Source organism: Labeo rohita, chromosome 25 (assembly GCF_022985175.1).
Source record: "Labeo rohita strain BAU-BD-2019 chromosome 25, IGBB_LRoh.1.0, whole genome shotgun sequence".
Lineage (NCBI taxonomy): Eukaryota > Metazoa > Chordata > Actinopteri > Cypriniformes > Cyprinidae > Labeo > Labeo rohita.
The window spans coordinates 9,972,000-9,986,406 of NC_066893.1; the positions used below are offsets into that span (position 1 = coordinate 9,972,000).

A 14,407-nucleotide genomic window follows, 5' to 3' on the forward strand; every position below is an offset into this window, starting at 1 on the left:
TAGATTATTATTACATTTTCCCAATCATTATGTATTATTTTTTTTTTTTTTTTTTTTTTTTTCATTAATATATATCACAGAAACCCTGGCACTGCATTCTGGCCCCTGCTTATATATTTTTAGCAATATTAGTTGAACAGACCTGCATAGAATTTCTTTTTTGTAATAAATTTTGTTAATATTTCACAACTGTTCACAAGTTATAACTGAGATATGTTTTTTATCAGCATGTTTGACTCCAAAAAGGGGGTTTCAATAAATCTGGCAACCCCTGCAACTAGTCCAGTTCTCTGCATTCGGTTGTGAAGTCGAGACATGCTGAACGCTGAGCTCCCCCTACTCCCCCTACTGCACTGGAAGCCACAGTACATTTTCGACGAAAAAAAAACGTCCAAAATGTGTTTTTACCTTCTGGTTTGCAATTTGACTTACCCTCTCATATCCAAAGCGAAGTCAGTTTTGTCCTAGTGAGTTCACTTCAGGAAAGCGTAGAATTCATGAGGTGGTTACGTTTTATATTCGCTGCCTGTATTGACTAGACCAGTTCATAAAAAGGCCACAAGATGGAGATGTTTTCTTAAATATGTTCAGAACAGTATTGTGCAACATTAAAATGTAGTTAACTCAAAACTGAAAATTCTGACACTCATTCTGCCTTTTGTATTCAGTGGAAGAAGGAACGTCTTTGTTTGGAGCAACATATGGGTAAGTAAAAGAGGACAGAATGTTTATTTTAGGGAAAATTAGTACTTTAACCATTTAATCACTCTGAAATGTGTTAATAGTTTGCTTTTTACATTATGTAAGATTAATAAGGACAGACACAAGGGCATTTTCTGGCATGAATGTACTTTATCCAACAAAATGTAAATACAAAGATGCAAAGCTGATCATATATCATACAATTTAGATGTATCCTAAAACAAAAAGCTGCTTGAGCGAATAAAAAGAAACAATATAGTATGAAACAACTGTTTTAGAAAAAAAAAATACAATAAAAAGGCCAAAAGCATTCACTAAAAATTGTAAATAAGAAGAGCAACATGGGAAATTTACAATAAATAATATATGTATAAACAATACAAGTGCTTAACCATTATGAAATATACAAATAGCAGCATTTTAAGCATAATTTAAAGCATAATGTTAAATACAGCATTGTGTTAGGAGTGCAAAGAGGAATTATCTTGATTCTGAACATCCTGAGACAGTGATGAAATCGGATTAGGGGTAACTACAGTATCGGTCTCTCTAAACGGTGGAAAATCAGAAAGAACTCAAGTTGTAGTTACAAAAACTAAACCCTCACACTGCAGGCAACACGGAGCATTTTGGGTTTCTGGCACCGGTGATGCATCAAGCTTATGGACTTTTAAAAAGACATAGAAAAAGCTGTGGAAAAAACATATGCACTCTTATGGAAACGTAATGAGATCGAAAGATTCCCAGATTTAAACGGCATACTGCTTTGGTTGGTTCTTGAGGCTGATGGTCCGTTCATTTTGCGAGATCACGTGGGCTGCTCGACTGTTAAGCAGCCTGCATTCATGAAGAACATCTGTTGAGATGATTACAAAAATACATTAAATCAAGGCTTTTGAAAGTGTGACTGTGTTTAGAGAATGGTTTTGATTCATGAAAAGGATTTTAGTGCATACCACTGAATTGCTTATAGGCCTCATCAACTATGGCATTGTTTGATCTCTTTATCTCCCAAAAACCATCATCCACCCAAGGTTTGGTGTCTGGCACCTCTGGCAGTTGGCCATTTTTATACATGCCTGCTAAAAAAGATAAATAATATACAACAAAAAATAATAAAATATTATTAATAAGAATATATGAATTAATATCTTATATTATTTAAAAGAAAATGTTCTAATATATTTTAAAATATAATTTATATAATGTTGTTTTTTGTTTTTTTAAATTGTACTAACCCCAACATTTTGAACAGAACTTTACTTTTAGGTCTGTCAAAGTATGCATGCGCTGTCACATACATTACCAGTCAAAAGTTTTTGAACAGTAAGATTTTTAATGTTTTTTTTTTTAAGTCTCATTTGCTTATCAAGCCTGCATTTATTTGATCCAAAATATAGCAAAAGCAGTAATATTGTGAAATATTTTAGTAGTTAAAATAATTGCTTTTCTATTTGAATATATTTTAAAATGTGTTTTATTCCTGTGATCAACGCTAAATTTTCAGCATCATCCCCTCAAAGAAAACTGCAAAAAAAAAAAAAAAACTACTCAGTTGTTTTCAACATAATAATAATAATAATAATAATAATAATAATAATAACAATAATAGTAATGATAAAAATTAAAAAATCAGAATATTTGAAAATCACAGGATCAATCACAAATAGAAAAAAGTTATTTTAAATAGTACAAATGTTTGTAAAAATAGTTTAAATATTTTTTGCTGTACTTTGGATCAAATAAATGTAGGCTTGGATTAGATTTTAAGATTAGAACTCAATGCACTTGTATATTATATTATACCATGTAATTTTGTGTATAATATTGTATGATAATATCTTGCTTAACACTAAAACAGCTGTAATTATATAAACAGTTTTTTTTTTTTTAATCAAAGATACACTACCAGTAAAAAGTTTTTGAATAGTAAGATTTTTAATGTTTATTTAAATAACAGGGTTAAAATTCCAGCAAATACCTTTAATAGTATCATCAATGTCTTTGCATAGTTGGTATAAGTCACTTCCACGTCCCACCACCCTTTCACCTGAAATGACACAATTAAAGAGAATATTATAAGTTACTTGACTTCGTATAACATTTAATAGCAATTGCATGTGAAATAACAAAAAATGTGTTTAGCAAAATACAGTTAAAACCTCACCATCCAACACTTTCATGTTTGGGAAAATTTCAAGAATAAGAGTCCGGTATGTTGAATTCTTGCAGACTGTAGCAAAATAGATTAGTGAGAATGAAGGGACCAATCAAATAAATCAACTAAAGCCAGAATCAAATATTTCAAAGAAAGACAGAAAACTGCTAACCTGGATTGGAGTAATTATAGGTGTTGTCCTTCAGTCTGATGCTCTCCAGCTTCTTCAAAGACTTTAGTGCATGAAGATTATCAACACTGTGGGTGCAATGCATCATGTGTGACATAATAAGGTGGATGGGAAATCAGATCAATATGAGTAGCTAAAAAGGCCACTTACCTCGGTATCACATTGCCAGCAACATTCAAACTCTGTAAACTTTCACAACTGGAAAGCGGTTCTGGGAAGAAACATGTTCAACTCCAAAAATCAGATATAATAGCTGTGGTTCTTACATAAATATATACAGTTATGGCCAAAAATATCAGCACCCCCACCCCTTTTTTCAAGCATGTGATGCTCCTGTAATTTGTATTTAGACACACCTGTGGGGCAAGTAACAGGTGTGGCCAATATAGTGATTGTGTTGTGTATCACACTTTGCATGGAGAAAAGAAAGAAGTGTAAAAAGTTGTCTGTGGATTTTAGAGAAAAAATTGTGGAAAAACATGGACAATCTCAAGGCTACAAGTCCATCTCCAGAGATCTTAATGTTCCTGTGTCCACTGTGCGCAATATCATCAAGAGGTTTACAGCCCATGGCACTGTAGCTAACCTCCCTGGATGTAGACAGAAGTGCAAAAAGAATGAAAAATTACAATGAAGGATTGTTCGAATGGTGGATAAAGAACCACGATTAACTTCCAAACAAATTCAAGCTGATCTGCAGTCACAGGGTACAACAGTGTCAGCTCACACCGTCAGCCGTCGCCATCTGAATGAAAAGGGACACCACTGCTGACACAAAGGCATAAAAAAGCAACACTGGAGTGTGCCAAAACTTATGTGACAACCATAATCCTTCTGGGAGAACATACTGTGGACAGATGAGACAAAAGTAGAGCTTTTGGTAAAGGACATCATGGCACTGTTCACAGAAAAAAATGAGGCCTTCATTGAAAAGAACACAGTCCCTACAGTCAAACTACAGAGTCTCTATATTCATGGTGGAGGTTCAAAGATGTTTTGGGGTTGCTTTGCTGCTTCTGGCACTGGATGCCTTGGCTGTGTGAACAGTATCATGAAATCTAATGATTACCAAAGAATTTTGGGCGCAACGTAGTGGCCAGTGTCAGAAAGCTGTTTCTCCACCAGAGGTCATGGGTCTTCCAGCAGGACAATGACTCGAAACACAAAGCACTCAGAAATGGTCACAAACAAAGTGCTGGAGAGTTCTGAAATGGCCAGCAATGAGTCCAGATCTGAATCCCACAGAACGCCTGTGGAGAGATCTCAAAACAGCGGTTAAGAGAAGGCATCCTCCAAATCTGAATGACCTGGAGCAGTCTACAAAAGAAGAGTGGTCCAAAATTCCAGTAGAGCGGTGTAAGAAACTCATTCATGGTTACAGGAAGCGATTTCAGTTATTTTTTCCAAAAGGGGGTGCTACCAAATATTAACTTAAGGGTGCCAATAATTTTGTCCAGTAAATTTTTCGGGTTCTGTGTGGAATTGTATCAGATTTTACTTTTCTGGGGGGTTTTTTTGTGTTGTTCCAAAAAATAAACAATGCGAGTACCAAAACATTTGCAACTGCAACATTTTTCTGAGACAAGGGTTGCATTTTCTGACAGAATTGCAAGGGTGTCGATGTTTTTGATGACTGTAGGCCTCAGGCCATCCAAGATGTAGATGAGTTTATTTCTCCCTGGTAACAGATTTGGAGAAATTTAGCATTACATCATCAATGGATCCTTTGCAGTGACTGTGTGCTGTTAAAACATCACAATAATCCACAAGATGTTAACTGATGGACTGGAGTGGTGTGTGATAACTTGTGGATTACAGTGATGATTTTATCAGCTGTTTGGACTCTCAATCTGATGGCACCCATTCACTATATAGGATCCATTGGTGAGCAAGTAATGTAATGCTGAATTTCTCCAAATCTGTTCTGATAAAGAAACAAACTCATCCACATCTTGGATGACCTGAGGGTGAATACATTCTCAGCAAATGTAATTTTATGGGTGAACTATTCCATTAGGATTGAAATAACCATTACCTAAATTAGAGATTCTATTAGCTGACAAGTTAAGAACAAGAAGTCTTCGTAGAGGTGAAAGAGGCCCCAGATTTGTGATGTTATTTCCAGAGAGGTCCAGCCTCTCTAGGTTTATACACTCTCCTATACACCCAAGATCATAAATTCCTGCAAAAAAAAACATGATTGTGTTTACGTGTATTTTGAGAACGAATCTGCAGACGCTGAAATCAATATTGTTTTACCTAAATTCCTTAGTTTAAGAAACAGAATGGACTCCAAATCAAACTCCCCGGTGCGGGACTTCAGAAGCACAGTGGTGATCTTTGCACATTCTGTTTCTGGAATATGAGGAGAAAGAGTGTGATTATACTTTACGCAGCAGTTTCATGATAGTCCGTAGAGTATTAAAGCTCTTTCTGGTCTGTTCAGTATTTTCCGTGGGGACATTATAAAAGTGGCTCTACATGATTCAAAAGGTTCATGGTGATTACAGTTTTAATCTTGCTTTATGTGCCGCTTTTTTGAACTTTCAAAGGCTGGATTACAGCTTTATATCCCCTCTGGGTTTAATTTAATGCCCAGAAAATATTCTCTTCTTTTTCTCCCAAACATTTTTAACACTATATTATAACAACATTTTTGTGTCTTTCCATAATATGCAGTTTCTTCTACTCTAAATTTACTACTTAATGCAGATTGTAACACTGACACCAATTTAATTTTATTTAAAGTGTAATAAGAGCTAATAATGTCAATTTTACTTCAGAGTGTTGATTTTTATTTTGTTTTTTATTTTTTAATGCATAAGTCATATCATTTTTTTTTTAAATACAGATCATTATAATTACTACTATGGAAGCCCGTTTCTGCCACTGAATAATAATGTTGTGTTATCTCACAATTTTTTTTTCTTCTCAGAACTGTGAGATATAAATTCACAGCTGCTAGTTATAAAGTCAGAATTGCAATATAAAGTTATAAAGTCACAATTCTGAGAAATAAAGTCAGAATTGTGTGATATAAACTCGCAATTCTGTGAACATATCAGTCTTTTTTTCTCCTCAGGACTGGAATTTATAACTCGCAATTGCGAGTTTGTATCTCATAATTCAGAGAAAAAAAGTCAGAATTGTGTGATACTTTTTTCTTTCTTTTGCATCTCGCAATTCTGACTTTTTTTCTCACAACTGCGAGATGCAAAAGAAAGAAAAAGTTTATATCTCGCAACTGTGAGTTTATATCCCGCAATTCTGGCTTTATATCTAGCAATTCAGACTTCATAACTCGCAATTGTGCGTTTATATCTCACAGTTCTTAGAAAAAAAGTCAGACTTGCGAGATGTAAACTCGAAATTGCAAGAAAAAAGTCAGAATTGTGAGATATAAAGTCGCAAATTACCTTTTTTATTTTTTATTCAGTGGGCTTCCATATACTGCAGACCATTACTAATGCAAAAAAAAAGATAATTTTTAAATTAAGAACATTTAAATAATATTATTAAACATTATATACTTTATTTATGAATGATTTGTCAGATTTACATAACCTTTGATAAACATTTTGTCTTTAAACTATCTGAAAACATGCCAGTGATATTATTTTTATATTGTCACAAAATGTTTTTTAATAGAAGTAAAACTGTTTAAAACATTTTTTTTTAATTGAAATAAAGCTGAAAAATAATAACAACAACAACAACAATAATAATAATAATAAATAGATAAAAACACTGAACAATGTTGCTCTGGCAACTAATTTAAAATAAGTTTAAGCACTAAAATAACTAACTAAAATAAATAGAAACTAGAAGCTAAAAACTAATAAAAACAATTATATGTATATATGAAGAGTTTAGGTGCAAAAGCCTCTAAATCCATCTGACGTATTTCTTTAAAATTAGCATTTCTTTCTGGCAACTTTGCATAGGTTTCTCTGTAAGTATTGGTACTTCTGATCAGGCTGAGGTTGGAATTTAGCTGGAATTAAAATTATTTGATGAACGTGTACTTTATGTCAGGAGCACTCACTCAGTATCATTATCTCATTTTTGACCGAGATGGCTTTTAGCTGGTTTTGCATCTGAACTCTTCATATATATCAAAAAATGAAAACTCAAGCTCCATTCTTAAAAATAAAGCTGCTTTAAAAGGCTCTTCATGGTGATGCCACAGAAGAACCATTTTGGTTCCACAAAGAACCATTTAAAGAACTAATCTCTAAAGAACCAACTGTTTCTTACCTTTTTATAATCTGAAGAACCTTCTTTTGGCACAAAGAACCATTTGTGAAACATAAAGGTTTTTCAGATGTTGAATGTTCTTTATGGAACCATTTAGACAAAAAAGGTTCTTCTATGGCATCGTGAAGCACCTTCATTTTTAAGCAGTGTAATTAATTAAAAACTATAATAGTATACAGATTATAATAAAACACCAGTGTTACGGGTTGGTTTCTTATAATCTGCTCTTCCAAAAAGGTTCAGAAATCATATAAAAATAACAGCAGTCTTACTTACTGAATACGTAATGAATTAAAAATCTTTTCTAGTCCATTTTAAGACAACAATGAAAACACGCACAGCTCCCACTTGAAAGAGTTTGGCAAACTAAGTTAAAATATCTGAAATTATGCGTGTACACTAAAAGTTGTCGCAAACCAACAGTTGGTTTAATCAGCGGAACCAAAGCATGTGTTTAATGAACCAAATTCACACATACGGAGCAACAAGCGAGTGATGTACTAAAAAGGAGACGCCATGCTGTTTTACCGGTATAATAAGGCAAGACTACATTTATTAGGCTGCCAAAACAAACGAAATATTCTTTAGAATAAAAATACATGTGATTTGAATCACTGAAGTGTGTTTGTGAATCAGCACCACAGTGTGTGGACAGCTACCACTGCTAGCAAGCGCTAACATTAAAACACTGCTTTGTCAACTAACTCACCCATGTCCTTTTCCCTCTTCGAGTCCATTGTCCCTCAGATTTACGCAGTCATTCGCAGATTACAGTATGGGATGGATGTTTTGAATATAAATGCTGGTGGGCATGTACAGTACGCGGTACACACGGCAGATTTGAGCAGGTGTGACTGTTAGCTCTGCGGCTAGCCTCACTGTAGCGTCTGCCCTAGATACTCATGGTTTTAATGCGGACATTATTTGTCCCCCTGGTGTTTCACTGCGCCGATGTTTTTATTCACTTCAACCGTTCTCTTGGTTTAATTAACGCCTGGATAAATTAATTATTTAAAGTTCAGCCCAGCCGGAAGTTGCCCTTTCTGTGTTTTTGTGTGCTTACGGTGGTTACTAGGATATATTGTCATGGAAACAAGGACAAGAATGCAGAACCTTTTTTTTTACTCAAACGTTCTATTATATTATACGTTATATTATAACGTTCTATCTTTATATTGTAACAACATGTTTACATAAACTTTGACAAACATTTTGTCCTTAAACTATGAAAACATATCAGTGATATTATTTTTAGATTTATATTCTCACAAACTGGTTATTTTTGTTAAATAAAAGTAAAACTGTTTAAAAGTATAACTGAAATAAAACTGAAATAATGTTAATAAGTAAATGAAAAACACTGAACAAAAATTAAAAATGTTGTTCTGGTGAGAAATTGTATTTATTTAAAAAAAAACTAATAATAATAATAATAATAATAATAATAATAAAATGATTAAAAACATAAAATAATTAAATGTAAATGGTAATACAAAAAACTATTTTTTTTACAGACTAAGTGTGAGTACAGTAAAATTTACTAAAACGGGAAACATTATATTTATAAATTAAATAACTTTTTATTTTGAGCCACGAGTGACTTGGTGCTCTTTGTTTAAAAAAAAAAAACTTTAATGGGCTGATTTTTTTACAAAATTTTTACGTCAGTGGGGTGATTTTTTTATTATTATTATTATTTTTTTTTCTTTGTAGAAGACATACCATTTTTTAAGCTTTATTGTCAGATTTACATAACCTTTGACAAACATTTTGTTGTTAAACTATGTGAAAACATGCCAGTGATATTATTTTTATATTCTCACAAACTGGTTATTTTTGTTCAATAAAAATAAAACTGTTTACAATTTTTTTTTTTAATTGAAATAAATCTAAAATAATAATAATAATAATAATAATAACAAATAGATGAAAACCCCTGAACAACTAATTTAAAACTAATTTAAAAGATGTTTAAGCACTAAAATTACTAACTAAAAAAACTGTACTAAAAAAATAAAAATAATTAAATGCAAATAGTAATAGAAAAAAATACAGTAAAATAAAAAGGAAAAACATTACTTTTTATAAATTAAACAGCTTGTTTTAGGGGTCTTTATTTGCATCTGTAATTCCATGAAGAACATAACGTTCATGAAATCTTCATGTTTTTTTATTTCTGTTTCATTAATAATTTCACTGTGTGTGTTTGTGTGTATAAACAAATAATTTAAAAAGTGAAAAATTAAATAATTTTAATGATACATACATTAATAAGTAATAATTAGTAGTAAATAATTAAAGAATTTAGAATTTAGAAGTTAGAATTTTATTATGAAAATGACGGTAAATAACTGGTGTTTTAGACTATATTTACAGTAATAAAACACTTTGTATTAAAATTTTGGTTTTCATTATCACTGTACGAATAATGAAAATGAAAATGATAATGATGCAGTTCTTAATAGCTGTGATATGCACTTCTTAATAAAAAGTATTTAAAGTATAGTATTAGTTTACTTTAGATATCATAAATATAATCCAGTCTATCCAATGTTCTCTGTGTTTAGTGCTGCACCCTGGTGGTGTGAAGTGTTGGTTCAAGAATCATTTTCATTGAGAATTCCGTCATAGTAAGAGCGAACAGCGAACAACGGGAAGAGTAGCCTACATGCTGCACGTCAGAAACGCTACGCGTCAAACAAGTGTAACGTTTCTTGAGCTGCTAAAGTATTTATGGAGAGTGTCGCCTTTACCACCAACAGGCATAGGTTACTTCAGGAAGGACTGAAATTTCATGCTGCCTCCCAATTTTCTCGGCTGGCCAAACCGTGGACATAAATGCCTAGAACAGAGAAGACCAATGTGATGCATCTGCACGAGAGGAAAATCACTCGACTAAGATGGGTAATAAGCAAACGATATTTACTGATGAACAGCTAGACGCCTATCAGGTAAGACACTTAAGTGTCACTTACAGACGAAAATTAAGCAGCAACAAAATCAAGTTTTAGATTAAATAATGAACACATCTGTGGGTTTGACTCTTTCTTTAACTATTTACTGCTTAAAACTTAAAGATTACATTTCATGAAGAATCAATCAGTTAATCTATCTATCTATCTATCTATCTATCTATCTATCTATCTATCTCTCTCTCTCTCTATATATATAGTATCAGCTAAAGCTGACAGATAAGTGAAGTATTTTTCCCAGAGATGTTCTGTATGATTTTATATGAGGCTCACCTTGTTCTTAGTTTATTGTCTGCGGCATACAAGCAACTTTATTGTCTTTCACTGTGCGCTGGTTGTAGGATTTTGCAAGGAAATGAGTATAAGACAAATTAATATTGATCCTAGATCTTGTGCTGGAGCTTTTTAAACTCTACAGTATTTCAAATGTCGGTATTTATTTCTATAAATCATCAGGCTGTTCTTAAAACCAATAATAACCATAATGGCTGGCACACAGAGGTAAGGCACTTTTATGTATCATATCTGCTCTTTGTGTGAAACCTAAGGTCTGGGCATTGAGGCATATCTGAGGACATCTGATCATATTGTTCTTTATCCTCCTCGTGCGCGAACATGTGAGAAGATCTTGCTTTTGTCTTCCATAACAGTCATGCTTTTGCGAAACATCATCTCAGTCTGCTAAGTCTAGAAGGACCCAGAGAGACTTAAATATTAATACCTAAGAAGATATGCAGAAAACTCATTCTGATTAGTCAGCTTTTTTGACTTTATGATTTCTGCTACCAGATGCTTTACAGACCTGTTTTAATACATATGGGAATACATATGTGATATAACTGGTTTATCGAGTCAGATATTAAGGAAATTTGAACAGTTGCCATCTGGGTTGTCTGTTTGCCAATCAGCAAAGTGCATTATGGAGATCAATGGCTGTTAGCAACAATGGCCGCCGCTCCTTGTGCTCTTTAATCACTGGGTTGTAGTACCTGGATCAGTGGAGCTTGGCCATTTGGCTGATAGACTCATTCCTTACAGCAGCCAAGTCTTAACAAGTCATTCATTGTGCTGTAAAAGAGAATCAGGCTATTGGAGTAGAATATTGTTGAAAATTTAGTGGCTAGTAATCCTAAGAAATACCTTTTTTGAGGTACAGTTTGTTTGCCCTTAAAAACTTACTCATATAGCTCCTGCAGAAATTAGGATTTAGTCATCATTTCTTTTTGATTCCAAATCTGTATGACTTTTATGTAAAACACAAACGGAGATCTTTTGCATAATCAGCTCGATTCCAATTTAGATTTGATTCAGTGTATACTCATTTGCTTACATATAAAAGAAGTTCTCTCAGCTTCTGTAATCATACAGGACAGTGTTTCAAATGAATTCAGTCTAATCTTTTTTGTGAAATAATCATTAAAGATTTCAGAAATGGGTTACACTGGTCATGCTGTAGCTACAGTTTTAAAATAAGTTGGTTAATTAGAGCAGTTTGTTCATGAATTAGAGTACAATGGTCATGCTGGATGTTCTTGATTCACTAAAAAAGACCTGGTTCATGAGAGTTGTTTGTTCAAGGAATCAGAATATACTGGTTGCATTGCATGTTTCTGCTCAAATGTGTCATTTGTTCATGAATCAGGATACACTGGCCATGCTCTATATTACTGATTCACTAAAAAGTGTCATTTGTGAATCGGAATACACTGGTAGTCACACAAGTTTTTGATTCACTAAAAAGAACTGGTTCATTAGAGTCATTTGTTTGTGAATCAGACTACACTGGTCACGTTGTAGGTTTTTGATTCATTAAAAAGATCTGGTTCATTAGAGTTGTTTTTTTGTGAATCAGGATACACTGGCCATGCTTTAATTGTATCATTTGTTTGTGAATTGGAATGCACTAGTCGCACAATAAAAAGTTTTTGATTCACTAAAAAGAATTGGTTCATTAGAGCAATTTGTTTGCAGTTGTCACATTTTATGTTTTTGATTCACCAAAAAGAACTGGTTCATTAGAGTAATTTGTTTGTGAATCCGACTACACCAGTTGCATTGTATGTTTCTGATTCAGGAAAAAAGAGCACTGGCTATGCTGCATGTTACTGATTCACTAAAAAAAGTGTCTGCTTTAATTGTCATTTGTTTGTGAATTGGAATGCTCTAGTCTCACACTGTAAGTTTTTGATTCACTGTAAAGATCTGGTTCATTAGAGTCATTTGTTTGTGAATCAGACTACACTGGTTGCGTTGTACGTTTCTAATTCACTAAAGAGAACTGGCTCAGAAGTGCCATTTGTTTGTGAATCAGAATACACTAGATGTGCTGTATGTTTCTGATTCACTAAAAGTGTCTGCTTTAATTGTGTCATTTGTTCGTGAATTAGCATGCACTATAGTTGGACTGTAAGTTTTTGATTCGCTAAAAAGAAGTGGTTCATAAGAGCCATTTGTTTTTTTATTCAGACTACACTGGTCGTGTTGTATGTTTCTAATTCACTAAAAAGAACTGGCTCAAAAGTGCCATTTGTTCGTGATTCCGAATTTACTGGCAATGCTGCATGTTACTGATTCACTAAAGTGTCTGTCTTAATTGTGTCATTTGTTTGTGAATTAGAATGCACTAGTTGGACTGTAAATTTTTGATTCACTAAAAAGAAGTGGTTCATTAGAGTCATTTGTTTGTGAATCAAACTGAACTGGTTGCATTGTATGTTTTTGATTCACTAAAAAGAACTGGTTCATAAGAGCCATTTGTTTTTTATTCAGACTACACTGGTTGTGATGTATGTTTCTGATTTACTAAAGAGAACTGGCTCAAAAGTGCCATTTGTTCGTGATTCAGAATTTACTGGCCATGCTGCTTGTTACTGATTCACTAAAAAGTGTTGCGTATTGTAATGCACTAGTCACACTGTAAATTTTTGATTCACTAAAAAGAAGTGGTTCATTAGAGCCATTTGTTTGTGAATCAAACTGAACTGGTTGTATTGTATGTTTTTGATTCACTAAAAAGAACTGGTTCATTAGAGCCATTTGTTTTTTATTCAGACTACACTGGTTGTGATGTATGTTTCTGATTTACTAAAGAGAACTGGCTCAAAAGTGCCATTTGTTCGTGATTCAGAATTTACTGGCCATGCTGCTTGTTACTGATTCACTAAAAAATGTTGCGAATTGTAATGCACTAGTCACACTGTAAGTTTTTGATTCACTTAAAAAAACTGGTTCATAAGAGTCATTTGTTTTCTTTTTAATCAGACTACACTGGTAGCGTTGTATGTTCCTGATTCACTAAAAAAGAACAGGTTCATAAGAGTCATTTGTTTGTGAATCAGACTACACTGGTTGTGTTGTATGTCTCTGATTCACTAAAAAGCACTGCCTTAAAAGTGACATTTGTTTGTAAATTAGAACAAACTAGTCGTGTTGTATGTTTGTTTTTGCATGCAGCCCGCCAGGACAACTCTTAATACAAGGATGTTTCTTGTCGCTATTTCACTGTACAATCTTTTTATTCCATCACATTCAATCCAGACTGCAAATTCACATTCATAACTCAAGCAAAATTTTACTTCTTTTACCATGTGGCTGAAGATTCAATCATCACAGTGGCGACATGCTGTAGTTTCTTTCAGCCCTAGCAAAAATTAAACCATAAAAGTGCCATGAAATATTCCTGAATGTCTTTTATCTGATCATGACAAAGTCAATTTTTTGATGATACATTTTTACATATATAAACATTTCTAGAGTGCAGGAATATTAAGTACAATCAATTTGCAACAACGCAAGGAAGCAGAGAAGAAATTTAGTAATCGCCAGCTGCTTTCATACCTTTACATTATGTCTCTATGACGTGATTATAAGAAGTTATGAAGAAGCCATTTCTTTCTCCGAGCATGTAGTGTCATTATTAGATATGTGGGCTTACATTTCTGGTAATAATTTAACTCCGGGTCATCTATCCTCTGCGCTAATAACTCGCAGCTGTGGCCTTACCTCACATCTCACAGATTCAAGCCTCAATATTTCAAATTAATGAGCAATTAACAGTACTCAAAGGCTAATGCGCGTAAATCACAGGACAGTCTCCTGAGCTGCTCCGCTGATTTGGGGGATGGTTAT

The 14,407-nt window shown here is 33.4% G+C and overlaps 2 protein-coding genes across 4 annotated transcripts in view; one reads left to right on the forward strand and one right to left on the reverse strand.

The window, feature by feature from the left end:
- Positions 1-645: 645 nt before the first annotated feature.
- The window catches only part of cib2 (calcium and integrin binding family member 2), a 42,695-nt gene continuing 28,933 nt past the window's right edge, over positions 646-14,407 (forward strand). Inside the window, exons 1-2 of one of the 2 annotated variants that reach the window (XM_051100349.1) lie at positions 646-705; positions 10,070-10,258. In XM_051100349.1, the coding sequence (XP_050956306.1) occupies positions 10,208-10,258 (51 nt within the window). In that variant the 5' untranslated portion in view covers positions 646-705; positions 10,070-10,207. Of the gene's footprint in view, positions 706-9,937; positions 10,259-14,407 lie in introns of those variants that run through there. The other variant, XM_051100348.1, reaches the window with a different exon arrangement.
- Positions 763-8,366, reverse strand: lrrc61 (leucine rich repeat containing 61). 2 transcript variants are annotated; one of them, XM_051100347.1, is made up of 9 exons: positions 8,017-8,366; positions 5,310-5,405; positions 5,086-5,232; positions 3,201-3,261; positions 3,033-3,118; positions 2,870-2,935; positions 2,684-2,752; positions 1,659-1,781; positions 763-1,558 (listed from the first exon to the last, which is right to left on the reverse strand). In XM_051100347.1, the coding sequence occupies exons 1-9, from the start codon at positions 8,042-8,044 to the stop codon at positions 1,452-1,454; spliced, it is 783 nt and encodes a 260-aa protein (XP_050956304.1). In that variant the 5' UTR covers positions 8,045-8,366; the 3' UTR covers positions 763-1,451. The 2 variants fall into 2 exon arrangements, with proteins under 2 accessions (XP_050956304.1, XP_050956303.1); XM_051100346.1 differs by having other exon boundaries at positions 764-1,558; positions 1,659-1,784.

Excerpts from the sequence above, each read along its gene's own strand:
- lrrc61 (XM_051100346.1), bottom strand. The coding sequence starts at position 8,044 with ATGGACTCGAAGAGGGAAAAGGACATGG. Across the intron at positions 5,406-8,016 it reads GAAGAGGGAAAAGGACATGG|AAACAGAATGTGCAAAGATC; the intron begins GTGAGTTAGTTG and ends CTCATATTCCAG. Across the intron at positions 3,119-3,200 it reads GCTGGCAATGTGATACCGAG|TGTTGATAATCTTCATGCAC; the intron begins GTAAGTGGCCTT and ends TTGCACCCACAG.